Source organism: Papaver somniferum, chromosome 1 (genome assembly GCF_003573695.1).
Source record: "Papaver somniferum cultivar HN1 chromosome 1, ASM357369v1, whole genome shotgun sequence".
Lineage (NCBI taxonomy): Eukaryota > Viridiplantae > Streptophyta > Magnoliopsida > Ranunculales > Papaveraceae > Papaver > Papaver somniferum.
In genome coordinates this window covers 239,841,097-239,860,180 of record NC_039358.1, presented here as the reverse complement: position 1 = coordinate 239,860,180, position 19,084 = coordinate 239,841,097, and the positions used below count along the sequence as shown (strand labels likewise).

The 19,084-nt window shown below is 37.7% G+C and overlaps 3 protein-coding genes across 5 annotated transcripts; 2 read left to right on the top strand and 1 right to left on the bottom strand.

The window, feature by feature from the left end:
* The first annotated feature begins 215 nt into the window (after positions 1-215).
* On the top strand, positions 216-3,434 carry LOC113321280 (putative dual specificity protein phosphatase DSP8). The gene is made up of 5 exons (XM_026569181.1): positions 216-834; positions 1,413-1,535; positions 1,772-1,865; positions 2,043-2,215; positions 2,724-3,434. Exons 1-5 carry the CDS (start codon positions 547-549, stop codon positions 3,045-3,047), a joined length of 1,002 nt encoding a protein of 333 aa, XP_026424966.1. The 5' UTR covers positions 216-546; the 3' UTR covers positions 3,048-3,434.
* Positions 3,435-4,565: 1,131 nt separating this feature from the next.
* On the top strand, positions 4,566-5,414 carry LOC113274143 (F-box/LRR-repeat protein At1g55660-like). The gene has a single exon (XM_026523631.1). It carries the CDS (start codon positions 4,566-4,568, stop codon positions 5,412-5,414), a length of 849 nt encoding a protein of 282 aa, XP_026379416.1.
* A 3,923-nt stretch (positions 5,415-9,337) lies between these two features.
* On the bottom strand, positions 9,338-15,695 carry LOC113321256. Of its 3 annotated transcripts, none has more exons than XM_026569166.1 (9): positions 15,338-15,695; positions 14,972-15,222; positions 14,712-14,860; positions 13,816-14,272; positions 13,490-13,663; positions 12,396-13,338; positions 10,717-12,314; positions 10,389-10,605; positions 9,338-9,586 (listed from the first exon to the last, which is right to left on the bottom strand). In XM_026569166.1, exons 1-8 carry the CDS (start codon positions 15,552-15,554, stop codon positions 10,426-10,428), a joined length of 3,969 nt encoding a protein of 1,322 aa, XP_026424951.1. In that variant the 5' UTR covers positions 15,555-15,695; the 3' UTR covers positions 9,338-9,586; positions 10,389-10,425. The 3 variants fall into 3 exon arrangements, with proteins under 3 accessions (XP_026424951.1, XP_026424957.1, XP_026424943.1); XM_026569172.1 differs by lacking the exon at positions 9,338-9,586 and having other exon boundaries at positions 10,005-10,605; positions 13,816-14,000; positions 14,073-14,272; XM_026569158.1 differs by lacking the exon at positions 9,338-9,586 and having other exon boundaries at positions 10,005-10,605.
* Between the last annotated feature and the right edge of the window lie 3,389 nt (positions 15,696-19,084).

The following is a 19,084-nucleotide window of genomic DNA, read 5'->3' as shown; positions in this document are numbered from 1 at the left end:
GGACAGGTGGGTAGGAGACCCTAATTTTCCTATTTTCCAAATTTAACTGTTCCATAAGATTAGAAAATCGCATTTAATCCAACGGTTACCACAACCCATTTTCCAGTCAAAATATCATAATGGGAAGGTGCTGTCATGTCATTTCATAGTCAGCACAAAGAGAGTATATACTCAATTTAGTATAATACACGTTCTGGTTTTATCACTTTCTAAAAAAAAAACTGACAACCAAAAATTTCAAACACAAAAAAAATCTAGAGAGAAAGAATTTCCTAAAACAATCTTCCTCTGATTTCAGTCATTAATACACCATCAAGACGATGAAGAGGATTGTTGTTAGAAATCCTTAACCTTTATAACCCCTTCTCTCTTATCTCTTCTTCTTCACTGTTGTAGACGAAGGAGAAGAGAAAGAGAGGAGAAGAGCTTTTTACTTCCATTAATGGATAGTAAGAGGTTCTAAATAGAGAAATTGAGTCTGGGTTTTGTTTAATTTAATTTTAGTCAAGTAATTTAGTGTAAAGATTGAATTTTTTTTGTTGAGAGATGATGAGTAAGGAGAGATTGGAAGATTGGGATGAATTGGAAAGTGAGTTGAATGGTTTGGAACAAGATTGGGAGGATTTAGATGATGATTGTAGTGAGGATCAGAGTGGAATTGGAAGAAAGGAGGAAGTGAGTTTATGTGATGTTACTGATTCAAAAGATTGTGATGCAAAAAGGGTTTTAGTTGGTGCTGGTGCTAGGATTTTGTTCTATCCAACTTTGATGTATAATGTTGTCAGGAATAAGATTCAACCTGATGAGTTTCATTGGTGGGATCAAATTGATCAGGTATAAATCCTAATTCATTAAAGGGACCCTTTGATTACTTTTTGTTTTTGATTCAATTTTATGGTTTTAAGATGTTTCTATTTGTTTGTATCTTTGAATGTTATTGGGTTGCTTTTAGGCCAAATGAATTTGAAATAGGCTCAATTTGAGAACCCACTTTATAATTTTCTGTAATGTGATTTTTTCGGCTGCATTGCTCCAACATCTCAATTTTGTGTAGATGGTGTGCTTCTAAGAATTTGATCATGCTTGGCAAGAGATTGTTTTGTTTTGGGGGTAATTCATAGTAGGTATAGAGGTTTTATTGTCATAAGATGCACTTCCATTATCGGTGCTTCTGTTGCGAGTATTGGTTAGAGATTCTAGGATACCAAATTTGAATGAAAGCCTGAGTTTTCTTTTTCTTTTTGATCGATAACCGCCTGAGTTGCTTTGCATTCATTAGGAATCTAGGAAGATGGGTCTCGTGAAAAGATTGTGTTAATCTGCTGATACTGGAGTTACATTTCTGCTGATAAGAATCACTTGTAGGTTTAAGGCTAAAATTTGTTCGTATGTTAATGATTTTCTGCCATCAGTTTGTATTGCTAGGTGCTGTGCCCTTCACTACTGATGTTCCTCGTCTGAAGGAATTAGGTGTTCAAGGAGTTGTCACTCTGAATGAGCCTTATGAGACTCTGGTTCCGTCATCACTTTATCATGTGAGTGTTGCATTTACACAAAATTGTTCTCTTTTAGTATTCGGTACACTCTTCCTACCTGTTTAAAGATAGAATTACCAATAACTCATTGAGGAAAGTCTTTGTTTCTTGTTGCAGGAAATATGACGAAAGTCTTCTTTTCCTTTTATTTTCTTTATTTTTTCCTCTTTTTTTTTCCTTTTTTTGCGAGTGTTTCGTACCATCCATTTAGTTTTTTGTAATTTTTTTGAATGTAGGATCACGGTATTGATCATTTGGTGATTCCGACAAGAGACTACCTTTTTGCTCCATCTTTCGAAGATTTATGCCAAGCTGTAGACTTCATCCACAGTAAGTGCATTGAAGCATATTGAGCTTACTCCACAGTATTATTTGGTGTACAATCTCTATGTAGTCACTCGCTTCCCGATTGATAGAGAATAATGGATTGTTTCTTGTACTTTCTTGTATTGATATTTCAAACTGATGTTGACTTTCTTTTCTTCTTTTATTGTTTCCATTGTGTAGAGAATGTCTCAAGTGGGAAAAAGACCTATGTTCACTGCAAAGCTGGTAGGGGTCGTAGCACTACTGTTGTTCTCTGCTACCTGGCACAATACAAGCAGATGACACCTGTTGCTGCATTCGAGTATGTGAGATCGATCAGGCATAGGGTTCTCCTGGCTTCTTCCCAGTGGCAGGTATCTTCCAAAAGAACCCCTAATTAGAGCTACTAGTGTTATTGATATCTATGAATAAACCTTATTTATGAAGTCGTTTGGGAAAGTTTAAATGATGTTTTTCATGTCCGCGTGCTTGCTAAAAGACTTGATTAGGCTTACTGAGTTATGACAAGTTGACAACTATACTACGGTAGAATTAAGTATTAAACTATTAAGGTGTTTTTCCAGTTAATTCCGTTGCTAGAATGAATTTCAGAGGACAAAACCAATCTATAACGCAAACAGTAATAAGTATTAAAGTGTTTCCAGTTATTTCCGTTACTTGAATGAATTTCGGAGGACAAAACAGATCTGTAACGTGAACAGTAATAAGTATTAAAGTGTTTCCAGTTATTTCCGTTACTTGAATGAATTTCGGAGGACAAAAGGAATCTATAACCCAAACAGCTTGTCTGTCTTATACAATTTATTTGAATTCATAAATGAATGGTTTCAAAAGCAACTTCTTCTTTTTTTTCAATGTCAGGCTGTGAAGGACTTCTATAATGTAAGAGTTGGGAAAGATACCAAACCAGGCGGCCACTTCAGCAGCCAAGATTTGAAACCTGTTGATTTCCCAGCTGCTATCGAAAACATTGAGGGATCGACAATTGTTGATGGCTCAATCATGTTGATAACCGACTCGGATCTTGATGGGTATGACAGCACTTGTGAAAACTTTGATAGAATGAACAATGCCATGTCAAAACTTTCAAAACCATGGGTGAGAAAGAAACTTGGAAAGGAGGATAAGTGCTCTGTAGAGGCTGATAAGTCAGGAGTTGTTGTTGCAGGCATCCAAGCCCGTTAGGAGGATTTTGTCAGTTATTCAAGAGTAGAGAGAGTAAATGAGGCGGACATAAATGGATTGTTCGTTATCATGTTCTGCATGCAGTTTTTCTATCTGCAGCAGGATTTTATATTATTTTTACCAATTTTTCATTGTTGTCTTTGCCGCTGCTGGTGATGGGGGTGTTGTTGTTGTCCTTGGGTCTATGCGTGGTACTGTGGGTGGGTAGTCGGATATTGCCAAATCGGTGATACCGGCTGAGTTGTCTGTGTATTTGTTTCGATTCTTTTCTTGTAGAAAAGTATACTATTCTTTCTTTCCATTTTCAATCAAAAGGAAAGAAATAATACTGTTGTAATCTGAAACATTACACCCAAGTTAATAAAGCTGAAATTTTTTGTGTTTCCATTTAGATTTCATATTCGACTTCAATCAGTTCAATTTTGCTGGCCCTATTTCTGCACATTTTCATGTTCTTCTACTTCATGGTTTTCAGAATTGTACTCTGCAGCTTTGAATGAAAACCATAACTGGTTCTGAGTACCCTGATACTAACAACATATATGCTATCAGGGTGCAGCCTGCTTGTTGTCTTGCTCTCCTCTGATCTTTCATATACTGGAAAGTCTGGAATATAGGAACTGCCACCCTTGTCCAGCAGCCATTCTGCAGTTTAATAAGAGCTCAAAATCGCTCAATGAACCCAAAATTGATGAGAACCATACGCTGCCAATGACCAAAAGTCTTAACCGTAACACGAAATCCGCGCCGCATGACCAAAAACCTGTCTCATGGCTGCAAAATCCAAACTTGATGCAAATTGCCATACATGACAACAATTTAAGGCTAATAATGCTAAAGAAATCACCCAGGACAGGTGCAAAATTGAGTTCAAGTTTCATCACTGGGCAATGGCAGTGAAAAGTTACCATTTTACCGCAATATGTGAAAAGTGAAAACAACAGTGGTGTAAAAGAGGTGTTAGTATGTAGATTAGGTTTTTCACATTCTACTCATAAATTTCTTCGCATTTGAGGGTTTTGAACTTTTGAGCAACAAACAAATATTGGTGTGATGGATTTAGAGTTTTCCATCTCTGCTCAAGAGTTAATCAATCCAGATCAAAGGGGATGTTTTCAGCACTTCTCTGTAAGTCCATAGTGGTTGCCTGGTTGGTTTCTCTAGTCCATTTCGGTATATGTTTTTCCACCATCTGTTTAGGATTTGAACAATATATTTGTGAGTTTCAATCTGCTTCATAGAATCATTGATAACTTCTACAATCATTCTACAAGCTTAATTGAGTGTAACTCATCTCAGATTAGGAGGTATATGTAGAGATCAGAAGCAAAGATTAGAATTTTGGGATTTTTTTTTCACTTCAATACATCAGCATTGGAGTTTAGGGTTCAAGCATTGCACTTGAAGATCAGCCATTTCTACACTCAATAGGTACTTCCTTTTCAATTTGTTAATTCTGGGTTTTTGAATTCCAAATTTTGGGGGGTTTTTCATTTCTGAGATTCACTGTTTAACACAATGGAAGGAACAAGTACCCAAACAGATTATAATGATGAAGATAGATTCAGTAGGTTACATGATAGCGTAATCCATTATATCTTGTCTTTTAATGATACTAAATGTGCAGTACAGACTTGTGTTCTGTCCAAAAGGTGGATTGATGTTTGGAAATCTCTACCATTTCTCAATTACAATAGGAGTTCATTCCCAAACGACAAAAAACATCGTTTCATAAATTTTGTAGACATGGTATTCCTTTGTCACCGCCAAGACTATGATATTCAGAGGGTTAATGTGTGTTGGGAAAACTCTGGATTTGATGATTTAGTGACAACAAATGTTAATAGATGGAGAGTTAATGCCGTTCACCATAATGTTCAAGAAATAAGTATAGTAATCGATGACTACTTGCATAATTTGGCATATGAAATTCCTTACCATCTCGTTCATTGTCAGTCACTGAGAAAGCTGGAAATTCGAGTATCTTATATTGCCGGATATGTCAATATTATTCTACCAAGTTCCATAAATTTACCTCGTCTTAAGGAAATGGTGTTATCTGGATTTTCAATCTCCAATCTAGAATTATCTGGAAGGCTCTTTTCGAGTTGTCCAGTTCTTGAAACATTGGACATACTTGGTTCTGATGTAACAATTGATAATGGAAGGAATTTGATTGTTGATTCTCCCAGCCTTAAGAGGTTTGCATACAGTTGGTCGCGTAGAAATCTCTTGCCTCAAAATGATATTAATGCTAACATTATCAACTTATGTGCTCCAAATCTGGAAGACTTCTTTTGCAGTTTCTTCTTCACAGTTGTGTTTATGGAGTGTCTATGGGGGAATTGTTGGTCAATTCTTTCATAGGATCCTATGTCAGACGCAGTATTTTTTTTTGGTCTATCCTCGTCCTCTCTAGTTTTTCTGAAATTCGTTTTCATGTTCTACGAACAGCTTAGGCAACTTGAAGGATTTCTTGCGATTTAAATTTAAGCTCTCATTTAAAAGCTGACAAGCAATTCAATCCAGCCATTAGGAACTCAGTGATGATTTTTGCAATTCCTTAGCTTATCAGTTAGTTGCTGAACAAAATAAGGTACATTGCCAGATTGCTTGCTGAACAAAATAAGGCTAGATTGCCAAAGTGGCCTGCAGCAGCTTTATATGGAACCATGGATTACTAAAAAAGATCTTGTGATATTGGCTGAGTTGGCTGTATATTTGTTTCGATTCTTTTCTTGTAGTAAAGTTTACTATTCTTTGTTTTATTTTCAATAAAAAGGAAAAAAATAATGCTTTTTGTAATCTGAAACATTACGTCCAAACCAACAAAGCTCAAATTTTTGCATTCTTGCATTGCATCCATTCAGTTCGTCAAAAGCCTTGCTGGATTTGACTAACAACAATTGTGCAATAAAAATGTAGCTCTGGCTTGGTCTACTGGATTTTTCATTTACTGGTAACAGGAAACTAGTTTTTTTCTAAATTTCGTTGGTATAGAGTTTCCTTTGCATCAAGTATTCAGCAACAACATTTCATTCTACAAGGCTACATTGCAAAAACGGCCTGCAGCAGCTTTATATGGATTGCTACAAAATTGAAGCGAAGGGGATACCAAGGTCCTTATGAATTTACGATACATGCCTCACATACAGAACTTAACACCTGCGGTCTGAAATGAACAAGGGAAAACGCAATCTAGTATTTCCTAATCTGCAGTAATGTCTATGTAAACAAGAACGAATTGAAGCATTTCCTGTTCTATAACCAGTTCAAATATCTAAGCAAACAAGAACGAATCTTTAAAGTGATGTAGAACTGAGAGAGACACACTCATCACTAATGCATGAGACTGCAGGTCCACTTCTTCTGATTCAAGTAGTTTTCGAAATCCACAAAGTTGCATTTCTTATCTCCCTCTGCAACGCCAGAGCAACTCTAGAGCAAGACTGACTTCTCCGTGGACTATTGAAGCTATTAGCATTGAAGCTTCTGAGAAAGGGGCTCCAAACAGGAGAATGGTAGCTTCTGCATGTGGGAGTGTGAAGAGAAGCGTTGTACCTTCAGCGAGTATGATTCCAAGGAGATGCACTGAAGTTGTGCTATTTTCTTTGGGATAACTGCAAGTATTTGCAATGAAGGTGTTACTTTGTAATATTAACCTCAAGGAAGGTGTTATTTTGGAGAATGATTGCTTCAAGGTCCAATCACATTCTTGCAAATGCTTGCAGTTATCTCCAAAATAACACCTTCCTTGAGGATAATATTGACAGACCTTCCGCTCTGAGGGAGCCCTTCCAAGAATAGAATTTCTGAGAGAAGCATTGTAGCCTGACTGATTTGCATTTGCAAGATGAGATTGATATAGTTTCTATGATTTTGTGCATAGTTGGCATTAGCATTTCCAGAAAAGTTTTGCTGGCTATATTAAGTCTTATCAAAACCCAAAAACTCTTTCAATTATAATAGTCAGTGTACAAACAATCAACCGTATCAATAAGCCGATATTATGTTCAATGTTTTTTCTCATTCACCAGATAAGTTGATTGATAAATGTAAACTAGTTTGCAATAAGTGGAAAAATCATATCAAATCTTCCGATTTTGAAGATGCTCTTAATCCTCAACAAGTACGACATACAGCAAAATTGTCAACCGGAGGAAAAATCCAAACTATTTATTAGCAGTACCACCCAAAAGAGAGGAGGGTCTTCCATTGTCAATGTCCTGTTGCACTTTATTTTTAATATGGTTCCTTTCTTACCTCGTCTTCTTCTTTTTGGTGTACTGCTAATACATGGTTCGGTCTTATTTCTCAAGTTGAGATTCTTGCCGTCTTCAAACTCAAAAGATTTGATACAATTATGTTAACTACTTCAAACTAATTTAAATACATCAACCAATCTATCTCGTAAAGCAGAGAAAACATTAGACATAATAACGCATGAAGTTTATTGATACACTGCTTGACTGTTGAAAATGTTTTAATTTGGGCTCTGATATGACTTAATATGGTTTTAATATGACATAATATTTTTCCTAGACTTTAACATTCTTTTAACGTAGAAACATAGCCATGAAAAACACCACCATAATACCTGCTCTAATAGTAATTCAATAGTGAAATCTAATAACCTAACGGTCCTAACCTTTGCGGTTATATACAAAGCTGGATGTGGGATACTTCCGCTCCCCACCACCATTTATGATCCTGCAGGTACACATAGTCAATAACCAAATTAGATCAAAACAACATCAACAAGAAAAGAGCAAAATCAGATGCAATACTATGTCATTCATTATTACCCAAGATGTTTCTTAATCCGATCCTTAATCGTTCATTCTTCCTCAAATAAACTGAAAATAAAGAGGAGAGTAAACTAAGATTTAAGAAAAGCAAGAATATTAATCGACGAATAATCAAATCAAGGAGTTTTAAACAGAAACGATACTCCTAGCCCTAGGAAAGGTGAAGCTATTTATAACCTGCAAACGAAAAACCTAAAAATTAAACTTTACTAAACTATCCTAGGAGAATATATTATTCTCATAAAACAAGATAAATAAAAAAAGAGAAACTAAATATCCTGAAAGATATGCAAGATATTAGATGAATTTTGGAATGAGTTGTCCAAAACATATGCAAGAGACACGACCAGCTTGAGTTTTACCGTAGGTGGTTTTGCCTTTTACTGGACCTTAGAGGTAAGGAGTTCGACACCTTAAATTTTATCGTATTTTTTTGTTTATTTCTTTTTTTAGTTTTCGAAACCTGATACCACGGTAAGAAGGCCAGTCCTCTCAATTGGACTTTCTTGGGGGACAAACTACTTGTAAAACTAACATTTTCGGGAAAAGAATTCTATCCCCGCAAATTTGAAACCAATTCATCTTCCTGGAGACTTGCATTTCAAAGAGAAATCCCACTTTGAAATTGTAGGGGCCAAATATCATACAATGGAAAGAAATGGAGAGGATATTGATGGAGGAACGAATCAACCTCGCACAAGAGCATGAATGGTTGATGATAGAAAATCAGAATCTGAGAAGAAGAATACGAGAGTACGAATGGGAAACAGGATACAGATAAAACCACAAGAGATCCTACGGACATGGAGGTGCAAGAAGAATGAGGCAAATAAATGAGAAATTTCGGGGCGAAATACATCTGCAGAGGCAAAAGGGTACCTGGTAAGCAGAACAATGGCGTATCAAAATAAACAATGGGCGAAAATAGTTCAACGCGAAGATTACACCCAAATTGCTACAAGGGGAAATCACGAAATTAATGATATATCGCGTGTTGCAAACCGGGAAGCTAGGAGGTTGCGGAAAAGAACCAGGAGACAGATCCGCGAAGACAAGAAAAATAACGTCGCTTAGAACCAGGCCTCAACACCAATCTGAGGAAAGAAAAGATCACCTGAGTAGCTGAGATAGAAGAATGAACCGTGCGGTAACCAAAGGAATTCTGAATACACAACGAGTTCTCCTGACAAGAAAACGAGCAAACCGAAGGCGAAATCAGAACTATGCGGAGAGATTACAAAGATTACTCGTAATACCTCAATAAGGGGCTGGGAGATACTATCAAAACCTCTACCTAGGGAGGCTGGGACTACAGTTATGGCGTGTCAACTTAGTTCGCACAAAACTGTGGGACCGGAGGACTGCACAGTGTGTAAGAGACGACCCTTAAGTTTACTGATACACTGACAAAAATGCATCATTGTTGAGAATGATTTTTTCGGGATCTTACACGACTTAATATGGTTTCTTCCAGTGGCTTGATATGTTTTTAATATGACTTAATACTTTTGACATTCTTTTAAAGTGGAAACATAGTGTCACATGCTCATTTAATCGCATAAAATTTTCATGGGACATGACCGGCAATACTATGTAGTTCAGTGAATCAACTTCACCCACAAGTACTCAGCCTTGCACACTTGCATCAAAGTATGCATTTTCCTTCACTCATAAGGACATGAGAATAGTAGCTCCTGCGTGCCGGACTCGGAAGAGAAGTATATATAGAGTCTGCAAGTAGGATTGAGGACCGCTGAAGTTAGACTCATTTTCATTAGGATAACCGCAAGTCATGAAGGCCAGAACAAGCATGTGATTGGACTCTGAAGACGTCATTCTCACTCCAATGTGTTTGTCTTAGTTTGCAAGTTCAGATTGATGAAGTTTTTATGAAAAGTGGTTTTGTGCATTGCTGGCAACGAATCATGTGCATCAAGAAAAGTTTTGCTGGCTATATTAAGTCATATCAATACCAAAAATTTCTTGAATCATAATAGTGATATATATATCGTTCAACAAATCATATCAATAAGGTGATATTGGCTGTAATGGTGGTTCATCAAGTACGCATTGAACATGTTCAAATAATTGAGTTTTAGACAAAAAAAAAAAGGAGCCAAGAAATACGATAGAACAAATTTTAACCTGATAATAATAATTTCATAAACTGTTTATACATGTGTAGACCTATCTATGTGCATGTACGACCAAAGCAAATACGCTATAATCTGTATCTGAGTTGAGGATTTGTCATTACTCAGTTCTCTACAAAAAGACTCTTTTACACAGACTTACAAAATTTGGGAGACCAGCTAACTGACGCCGCGTCTCTTACACCGATCATTGCTTGTGAAGAAAAAAAATGAAATCTAATCCTTTCCCAAGCAAATAAAACCATTTGGTATCATTGTTGCATCACACGACCATTAATTATTACGGCATTTTAAATGCAGCTCAAATTTTCAAAATTCCCATAGACACCAAGAACATTTCTCAAATACGATAGAAGAATTCAAAGTTGAGGGACCTGTACCTTGAATGTTATTCAGTGCCCAGCAGCCCTGGTAGCCTCACTGCCATTTGTCCCTTAAATACTTGGCTAACATCACATTCATGGCGACTTTGCTATAATTCATGTCCATTGCATTCTTCGTCAGAGCTAATGCAGTATCATTATCATAATCAAGCTTGCTATACTTTTTATAAATCTCTTGCACCTCCTTGTGACAATCAAATTGGATCCGCTTTTTCTACACACAAAAAACAGAGTTAAAAATAAATAAAATCCATCTGATATAACTGATTTAAAGGAGTTCACCTACGAGAATAATGACAAATGAAAAGGTACTGTAAACACTAACCGCATCTTCATGGAATTTCAAAGCTTTCTCCCGCTCTTGGCGTATTCTTGCCAATTCATTTAAAAGAGGGTCACCTTGGGGCAGAGTCTGAGAAGTCCAAGCATAAGTCAAAGGAGTAATATGTAAAGGATGATGACTTACGCGGACTGGAAATCCCAAGCTTTGGAAATCTGTTACACGTGTACCACTTCCACCTACACATCTGTCTATAAACGCAGACTGCTGCAAAACTGTATCTTGCAGAGCATCATTGTAAGTAGGCAACTCAAAATGGTCTTCAGTTGTAGCTGGCTGTGTTGGAAATGCAGCCTGGTAGGAAGTGTTATGTCCCAACTGGGAGATGCTAGGCTGTGGAGCTGAGTTGATTAATACCCCAACTTGGTCCTGCTCGTTACGGATTCGTGCGGATTCATTCAACACAGGTTCATGATGGGGCACAAACTGAGAAGTCCAATAAGAATTCATCGGAGCACTTTGTTGAGGACGATTACTGCAATCTGGGACACTACCCATGCTACTGGAATCTGATACACATGTACCCCTTCCACCTTGTGATGTGTCAATCGACATAGGCAGTTCAAGAATCGCTTCCAGGTGCTCAACAACATCATGTGAAGATAATTCAAACTGAATGCCGTCATCTAGCAGTATAGGCTGTGCAGCTGATCCTGAAGCTGAGTTATTTACTAGCTGAACCTGCTCCGCAACTCGAGGTTCAGGACATGGAGGCTCAGATTGGATGCCATTGTCTACCTGTATGTCAGGTTGTGAAGCTGACCCTGAAGCAGAGTTAATTACTAGCTCAACCGGCTCCTCAACTGGGGTTTCAGAATGTGGAGGCTTGGGCTGAATGCCATCCTCTAGCTGTATGTCAGGTTGTGAAGCTGACCCTGAAGCTGAGTTATTTACAAGCTCAACCTGCTCTGCAGCTGCTGGTACAGGACGTGGAGGCTCGGGCCGAATGCCATTGTCTAGCTGTATGTCATGCTGTGAAGCAGAACCTAACACTGAGTTATTTACAAGCTCAACCTCCTCCCCAACTGGTGGCACAGGACGTGGCGGCTCAGACTGAATGTCATTGTCTAGCTGTATATTATGCTGCGAAGCAGACCGTAAAGCTGAGTTATTTACAACCTCAACCTGCTCCTCAGCTGCTGGTACAGGACGTGGAGGCTCAGGTCGAATGCTATCGTTTAGCTGTATGTCATGCTGCGAAGCAGACCCTAACGGTGAGTTATTTACAAGCTCAACCTGGTCCTCAACCAGGGGTTCAGGATGTGGAGGTTCAGACTGGATGCCATTGTCAGGCTGTGAAGCTGACCCTGAAGTTAAGTTACTTACTAGCTCTACCTGGTTCTCAACTAAGGGTTCAGGACATGGAGGATCAGAGGGAGGAAGGAGAACCTTTTGACAGCTTTGATGGACTTCTCTGGTCTCTCCTTCCAACTCTTGCTGCACAGGTATTTTATCAGACTCGCCTATAAAGGCTGCTGGTACGCTAGAGATTGCATTAGCTTTACGAAAACGAGCAGCACCAGTTGGAACTGCAGGGCTTGGAAGAAATTGAGAGCTATCACCAGCTGAAGTTCCACATGCTCCTGCAGAGAGATAAATTTCATTTATTTCACTGCATTCGATATAATCAGCTGCAGAAGCATTAATATCAACTATCCTTTTACCTTCTTTGTTTACACCACCGACTTCTCTTTTATCTTCTACGACTACTGGTTTTTGAGCTTCCGCATCAATGGTACCGGGCAGAACCATGGTCCTTCTCTTCTTTGGAACATTAGCATAGTCAAAGCCTGTCTTTTCTAATGAGCCTTCAAAATATTGAACTCGTTTACGGGTCCTCTGGGATAAGGAAGAATCAGGCAAATATCTCCACTTCGGTATCGTCCTATTCAGTAGTTTTTCCCAAAATACATGAGGGAGATCTTCGTCAACTGACTGCATCTCCAGCTCACCAGGCAGAGAAACATCACTAGAATATGTCCCTCCAGTTTGACTAACTTTCACAACAATCGAGGAACTGTTTGTACCAGGGCTTCCACCTTCCTGAGGCAGCGGACCAAATAATTCTTTCACCAAATGCTCAGAAGAAAAGATTGAACTAGAGGATGAAGAGGAACTATGGAACTCAACCAATTGTCTGAATGAATACGAAGCACCCCATCTAAGCATTTGATGAATTGCGGAACGGCCTAAATTCTGTGCATCAACAGTCACATCTTGCTTAGCATTAACTAGAACCATTTCTTCCAAGGTACATACTGAATATAAACGGAACAGTTTTAACTGCTCATGCTGTGAGTCAATAGTGATCTTCTGCAGAACTTTCAGATCATTGTACGGGTTCAAATCGCTGTCATACAGAATTACAATATCGACTGATGACAGCTTAATGCTTGGGTGGCAAGCACGACGATCTAGTAAAAACACAATTCTCCCTTTATCCTTGTCATTGAACCTGTTCATGGCAGCTTGCTTGTTTTTGGAAAATTGCTTCTTTGGCACGATCAATCCACAATCAACACGTTCGTAGGAATCTACACCACTTCTCTGACATACAACATCATCCAAGATATCTCCCGAAGAGATTCCACTAGACCCGACATTCGACTGCCACAACAAAGACATTAGAATTAGAATATAATATATGGTGACAACTCAGATAATACGATCATTGTGCTCTAGAAAAACAATGAGAACACAACAAGAATTAGAATATATGGTTATAGCTCGTAATAATCATTCTCTAGAAGTCTTATACCTGAAAAATGATTACGACTCTTAGACCTTGCTTTTTTGTTTCTAAGAGGATCTTATCAAGTACTTGTAGTTTGCCACTTGCTTTTATTCCAACATTCAAATACTCGGCTTCTGCCAGACCCTTTGTGAGAATTTTCTGCAAAGAAGGTTCCACAAAATACGGATGGTCGCAACACTGCAAAAACACATCCCACATAAGAAACAATGTGAGCCTGATGGTACCTACCAACAATACATTAAAGGAACGAAACAGCACTCGCCATATTAGATATGAAGATTTTCATACATAACAAATTTAACAACTTCAGCAACAGAAGTAGGTCTCACCTTCCTGGCTGAAATAAGAACATCCTGGAGAGTCTCCACAGTATCAATTTTTGAAGATGAACGAAGTAATGCTGAATTAGAAAGTAGGATATTACAATACTGCTCAAGCTGCACATCAGAAAGCTTGACAGGAACCCAGGACTCGACAAACTTGGATTCTGACTTATGTTCCGATGCAACAACACCTACAAGCTTCCCCTTCAGTTTCCCAACACTGTCATCAGAATCAATATTGTGTAAATTGTTTTTAGTTGTACCTGTGCCTTGAGTATCTGCCAATTCCACTTGTACAGCATCCAAATTGGATTCTACTGCTCTAGGCAAGGAATTGACACCCGACTCTCTATTCTTCTTAGCGCAGCAGGGACCATACCAATCACCAGGTGGCACAACCTTCATGGGAGGATCCAGACATCTGAGATGATAGTTCTTTTTGCAACCCTTCCCGTCACAGCACCTGCAGTTGAACATGAGAAAAACAAATCAACTCATGGTTTTCTTAAATATGGCTAGCCACAAAAATAATAATATACTTAATATTGGTAGCCAAGCAGAAAGAAGTGGACATGGTTCAACGAATACAATAAACCAACATGTTTTCAGGTGTTGCCAGAAGTATTTCATATGAATTTGATTGGGTACACATGAATAAATCATATCTAAAATCAGGAATCAATGAACAAAACAATAAATCTTGTAACCCAACATGGATACGAGGTCAATTGCGAATTCAGAATAGTCACCAATGTAATTGATGAACTTTAACTTGAAATACATGGGAGTGTCAGCAAAAAGTGTCTGAATTCCCAATTTTCAGTATTTAACGCCACACGACAATAAATCAACCAAACATGAAAATATGTGGAATGATTATAAAGGTAGTAACAGTCACCCACAAGAGCTTTCCACCAAGCTTGCATCTAACACAGACATTATAATCATTTCCCCTTTTAGCCATCAGCTTCAAATCCCTCTGTTGCACATCCTTGCAACATTTTTTTCCTCCTCCTCCTACACAAAGCTTGCCTTTAAGCTTCTCTCCATCCTATTGCAAAATACATAAGACCCAACAATGAAATCAGAACCATAATCAACTAAAACTAGTCCTGAAAATGGCAAATCCAACATCCCTTTGTAGAATTGGTTATATTTTTACCTTTTCTGGTTCCAGAGGAACTATGTTCTCTTCTCTAATCTCTCCCTCTTCCAGATGGACTATGGCAGTTTCCAAGCTTTGCCTTTTAGCTCCAACTTTTGCAGACCGTTCACCGTTGCTGGAGCATTGAGATTGTCCTCTTGTCACTCCCTTAACGTTACTTCCACAGCACTGACCTCCTATATTCCCCCTAACCCCTTGAGGGGAGTCATTTCCCCCTTTGAGACCCACTGTCACCTTCTTCTTCTTATCTATCAAAAATCAACAAAAATCAAATAATCCCCTAACATACCCATTTGCCCCAAAACACTGTGAATCAATCTATTTGAGTATTCAATTGAAAAAAAAATAATCAAAAACTAGTACCTGATTTAGGGTCCCTTCCTTGGCACTTGAGTAAAATTGCTCTATACTTAGCAGCACTCAATTTCTTACCCTGGCCACCATTAGAACAAGCTGACCCCTTGTCCTTGTTCCCGTCCTCCACATTTATGCTGTCTAGGGAGCCAGAACCCCTCTCAGAAGAGGAGGAGTTTTTTGAACCGGATGAATTAGAACCAGACTTTCTCAATGGATTAGGCATAGCTTGGGATTTCTTCAATGGAGTTACGCCATGGATTGAAGACCCTGTTTCGTTTTATTAACTTGCGGGGGAAAGAAAAAATAAATAAAAAGCTGAAAAGCTGCAGAGTTCTGAGGGTCAAGGCGTGTGTTTGTGGGTAAAAAGCAGGGGATGTGATAAGGCGACATTAAAAAAGAATCGGTTTCGCTCTCAGACTCAGAGTAATGCGATGTCATGTCTGTCAGTCTGCTGGGTAGTTGAGAGCAGCAGCAGCATCGATATCACTAAAAAAAATGGCGGGGGAATCAAAACAAATACTAATAAATAATTATTACTGAATTCAGAAGTAAACAAATACTAATAAATAATGATTCCACTCAAAATCTTCATTTTACTGTTAATGGGTCTACTAATTTTGGATCGGGGGTGTACCAAAATGAGTAAAAGACAAGGAGATTTTGGTCATAGAATAATATCTTTATTAGGAACATTGCACATCCAAGATCAAATTTCTAAAAATCATGGCTGCTCGTGACTGTGGGGTGCCTTTTGCTTTTACACCCAAATCCATATAAAAACATTACAGTTTTCGTGGTTCATCGTGTGAAGCAACTATGCTTAATATGGCATTAAAGGCACAGTGTGTGTGTGGAAGCAAGCAAAATACGGTAAAAGCTAGGCTTATGGGCTTGTAGCTGATAGGAGCATGGGTACGAACCCTAGTTAGCAATTCGGGATTCGGTAAATGTACGGAATGACAAACATACGAGTGTTATACAGTTTTGTAAAATCCAAATTCGGTCCAAAATTCGGTCAACGGAACTTGATTCGTCAGTAATTCGGAACGGCATACGTACGTGTATAATTCGATTTATAAATGTGAGTTTGGATTTGAAAATTCGGTATCTATATATAATAAATAATTAATATTTATAAGGTCATAGACTAATCTCTATGCATACATGTGAGTTATTTAAAGAAAAAATAAACTTAATATGATGATATTAATAATATACACAACATTAGTCATCAAAGAGGACGTGGTATAGTGGTTTAGATCTCTCTCACCTTCACCTTCAAATCTCTTCTGTCATTTTTGTTTCATAAAAATTACAATAACGTCTAATATTGGGTCGTGTATGTTTGGAAGGCACTAAAGCCCAAAAAATAGGGCCTTTGAAAACATAAAAGCTAAAGAGTTTCTGGCGAATTAAACGGACGTATCATTCGGGATACGTAAAGTTCGTGAACGATTCGCGAATAATCCGAAAATGTCACATAATACGCGTCTTGGATTCGGAAATGCAAACGTACGCGAATAAAACGGTAAAATTCGCGATCCAGAAAAATTCGCGAAACAGAGAAATTGAATTATTGGTGTGACGTATGATATTCATAATTTAGCATCACTGCTTTTCTTTTTGACTTTTTCTTTGATTTGACCTTGCATTTTTTTTAACTCTTACTCTAATGGTAAAATTAGATTCGGGAAAAAAATGATTCTAATAACGCGTTTGGATACAAATCTGCTTATCCAGAAGTCGAAATCAAAAGTAAAGTTAACTTTTCGATTTTTAAGAGTCGTTTTGAAATTTAATAGCCAAACTGATTTTTGATTTTCTGACTTTTAAAAACCGAAAAGCTATTTCTGATGTGAGATCCAAACGCGCTATAGATATAATCTTTCGACTTTACCAAAATTTTATCCTCCATTAGTATGATGACTGAATGATTTCTGAATCCGTGATCTTACATCAAAATAATGATATTCTCTTCGTTCCAGTTTAGATGAGTGTTTAGCGGTTTTTTTTCTTTTTGGTCTCACATGAGTTGATGGTTTTCATATTTTTCCACAAAATTATCAATAACACCCTAATATTTTGTCTTGAAAATCCAAATTTATTTTTGAATACACTAATATAAAGGACATAGTAGAATGTAAAATTTTCAGATCTCTGTTAATCGTTGTGAAAGCTTAATCGTTGTGAAAGCTCCTAAAATATAATTTAAAGTGCAACGGGGGAATACAAATAATAGGATATCACAAAAAAAAAATCCACAGAATCTTGCAATTTTACCCGTATTAATATTTATGGGGTATTATTTCTCAAATCGGTCTGTTGACTAGTGTACCAAAATTCATCATAAAACAGTACGTTTTTTTTGTTTTTTCCAAGCAAACTAGTTACTAATAAGGCTGTTCAACATGTGAAGCAACTAAGCTAAGAATGGTAAAAAGCTTATATAGGCTTATAGCTGACAGCAGGTGGGGGAGTCAAAGAAGATGAATTATTGGTTGTGTGACGCATTATATTCTAACTTGTTATGATAATTGTTTCTTGGCTTTTTGTCTTTGATTTGATCTTACATCTTTTTGAATTTCTTACCTTTTTACTTTTACTCTCATGGTTACTTTTACTCTGACTTCGATAAGGTTGATAATTTAGTGCTTTAAAAAACCGTGAAACCCAGCAGCAAAACAAAAGATGTGATATAACGGAAACGATTTTCCTTGGTACATTAAGAATCTTGCAGTTTTACCAAAGTTATGTGGTTCAAGCCTTAGTGTTTGCATACATGAAATGCGAAGTGATGATTAAAACGGAACGGTTTATGGTTGTTGCAAACGGTATGTAAACCAAGAAAGACCATCCGATACAAGGGGTCTGCATGGCCAACATTGTATTTTCCGGGTTGGCACTCCAAGAGGGTGTGTCCAGTACTTAGCCAAAATTTGCTAAGGCTTGTTATCGAGACCATAAGATCGCCAACATCACGGCCGCTAAATATTCTTGCAGAAAAATTCTAGCTTATCCTAATGTACAAAAACGTTCTAGTTGCTGTGATTCTGAGTTGATCAAGGAACGCAGTGACAATGACATTCATTAATCACCAAATCAGATCACAGCATTTTGGTCCTGAAACACTCGGCTAGCATCTCATTCATGAGGAATATGTTATGATTTGTGTGAAAGCTAATGCAGTATCATGATGAAGCTTTCTATATTTTTTACTTATCTCATGCACCTCCCTGTAAAAATCAAATCCGAGATGCATTTTCGCCACACACACTGTGAATACCCTTAATTTGGTATCACAACCATATGAAAGAAACGATATATCAACAGATAGAATGAGATATAAACATAAATCATAGCAAAATTAAGTGCAGTAAAGTAAAGTAAAATAGAACACAACAATATACGTGGTTCGGTAGAATGTCTACATCCACGGGTAAAAGAGAGTTAAGGTTTTCATTAATCCTTGCTCAGTTCCAATGGAACTTCATTACAAAAGAGGAAAGTGCAGAGAGTTTTTAGGTCGAGAGAGAAGAGAAGAAGTCGCCCCCTTCTCAGACCTAATCATCAGGCTTTTAAGGAGAAAATATCTTCCGCCAAATGACCTGTTTATCCTTAGCTTAAAAATGAAGCAGACTTGCAAATGATTCGGTGTGTGTTGTTGTACAATTATATCCATCTGCGGATTCTGATTGTCCTCCACGTGTCAATACAGATTATAGTGTATACAATTTGCCCATTTTCTTGAGGGTT

Coding starts and splice junctions, on each gene's coding strand:
- LOC113321280 (XM_026569181.1), top strand. CDS start 547: ATGATGAGTAAGGAGAGATTGGAAGATTGGGATGAATTGGAAAGTGAG. Junction 835..1,412: donor GGTGGGATCAAATTGATCAG/GTATAAATCCTA, acceptor TTCTGCCATCAG/TTTGTATTGCTAGGTGCTGT. Junction 1,536..1,771: donor TTCCGTCATCACTTTATCAT/GTGAGTGTTGCA, acceptor TTTTGAATGTAG/GATCACGGTATTGATCATTT.
- LOC113274143 (XM_026523631.1), top strand. CDS start 4,566: ATGGAAGGAACAAGTACCCAAACAGATTATAATGATGAAGATAGATTC.
- LOC113321256 (XM_026569166.1), bottom strand. CDS start 15,554: ATGCCTAATCCATTGAGAAAGTCTGGTTCTAATTCATCCGGTTCAAAA. Junction 15,223..15,337: donor AGGAAGGGACCCTAAATCAG/GTACTAGTTTTT, acceptor GATTTTTGATAG/ATAAGAAGAAGAAGGTGACA. Junction 12,315..12,395: donor CGGTGGTGTAAACAAAGAAG/GTAAAAGGATAG, acceptor ATCTCTCTGCAG/GAGCATGTGGAACTTCAGCT.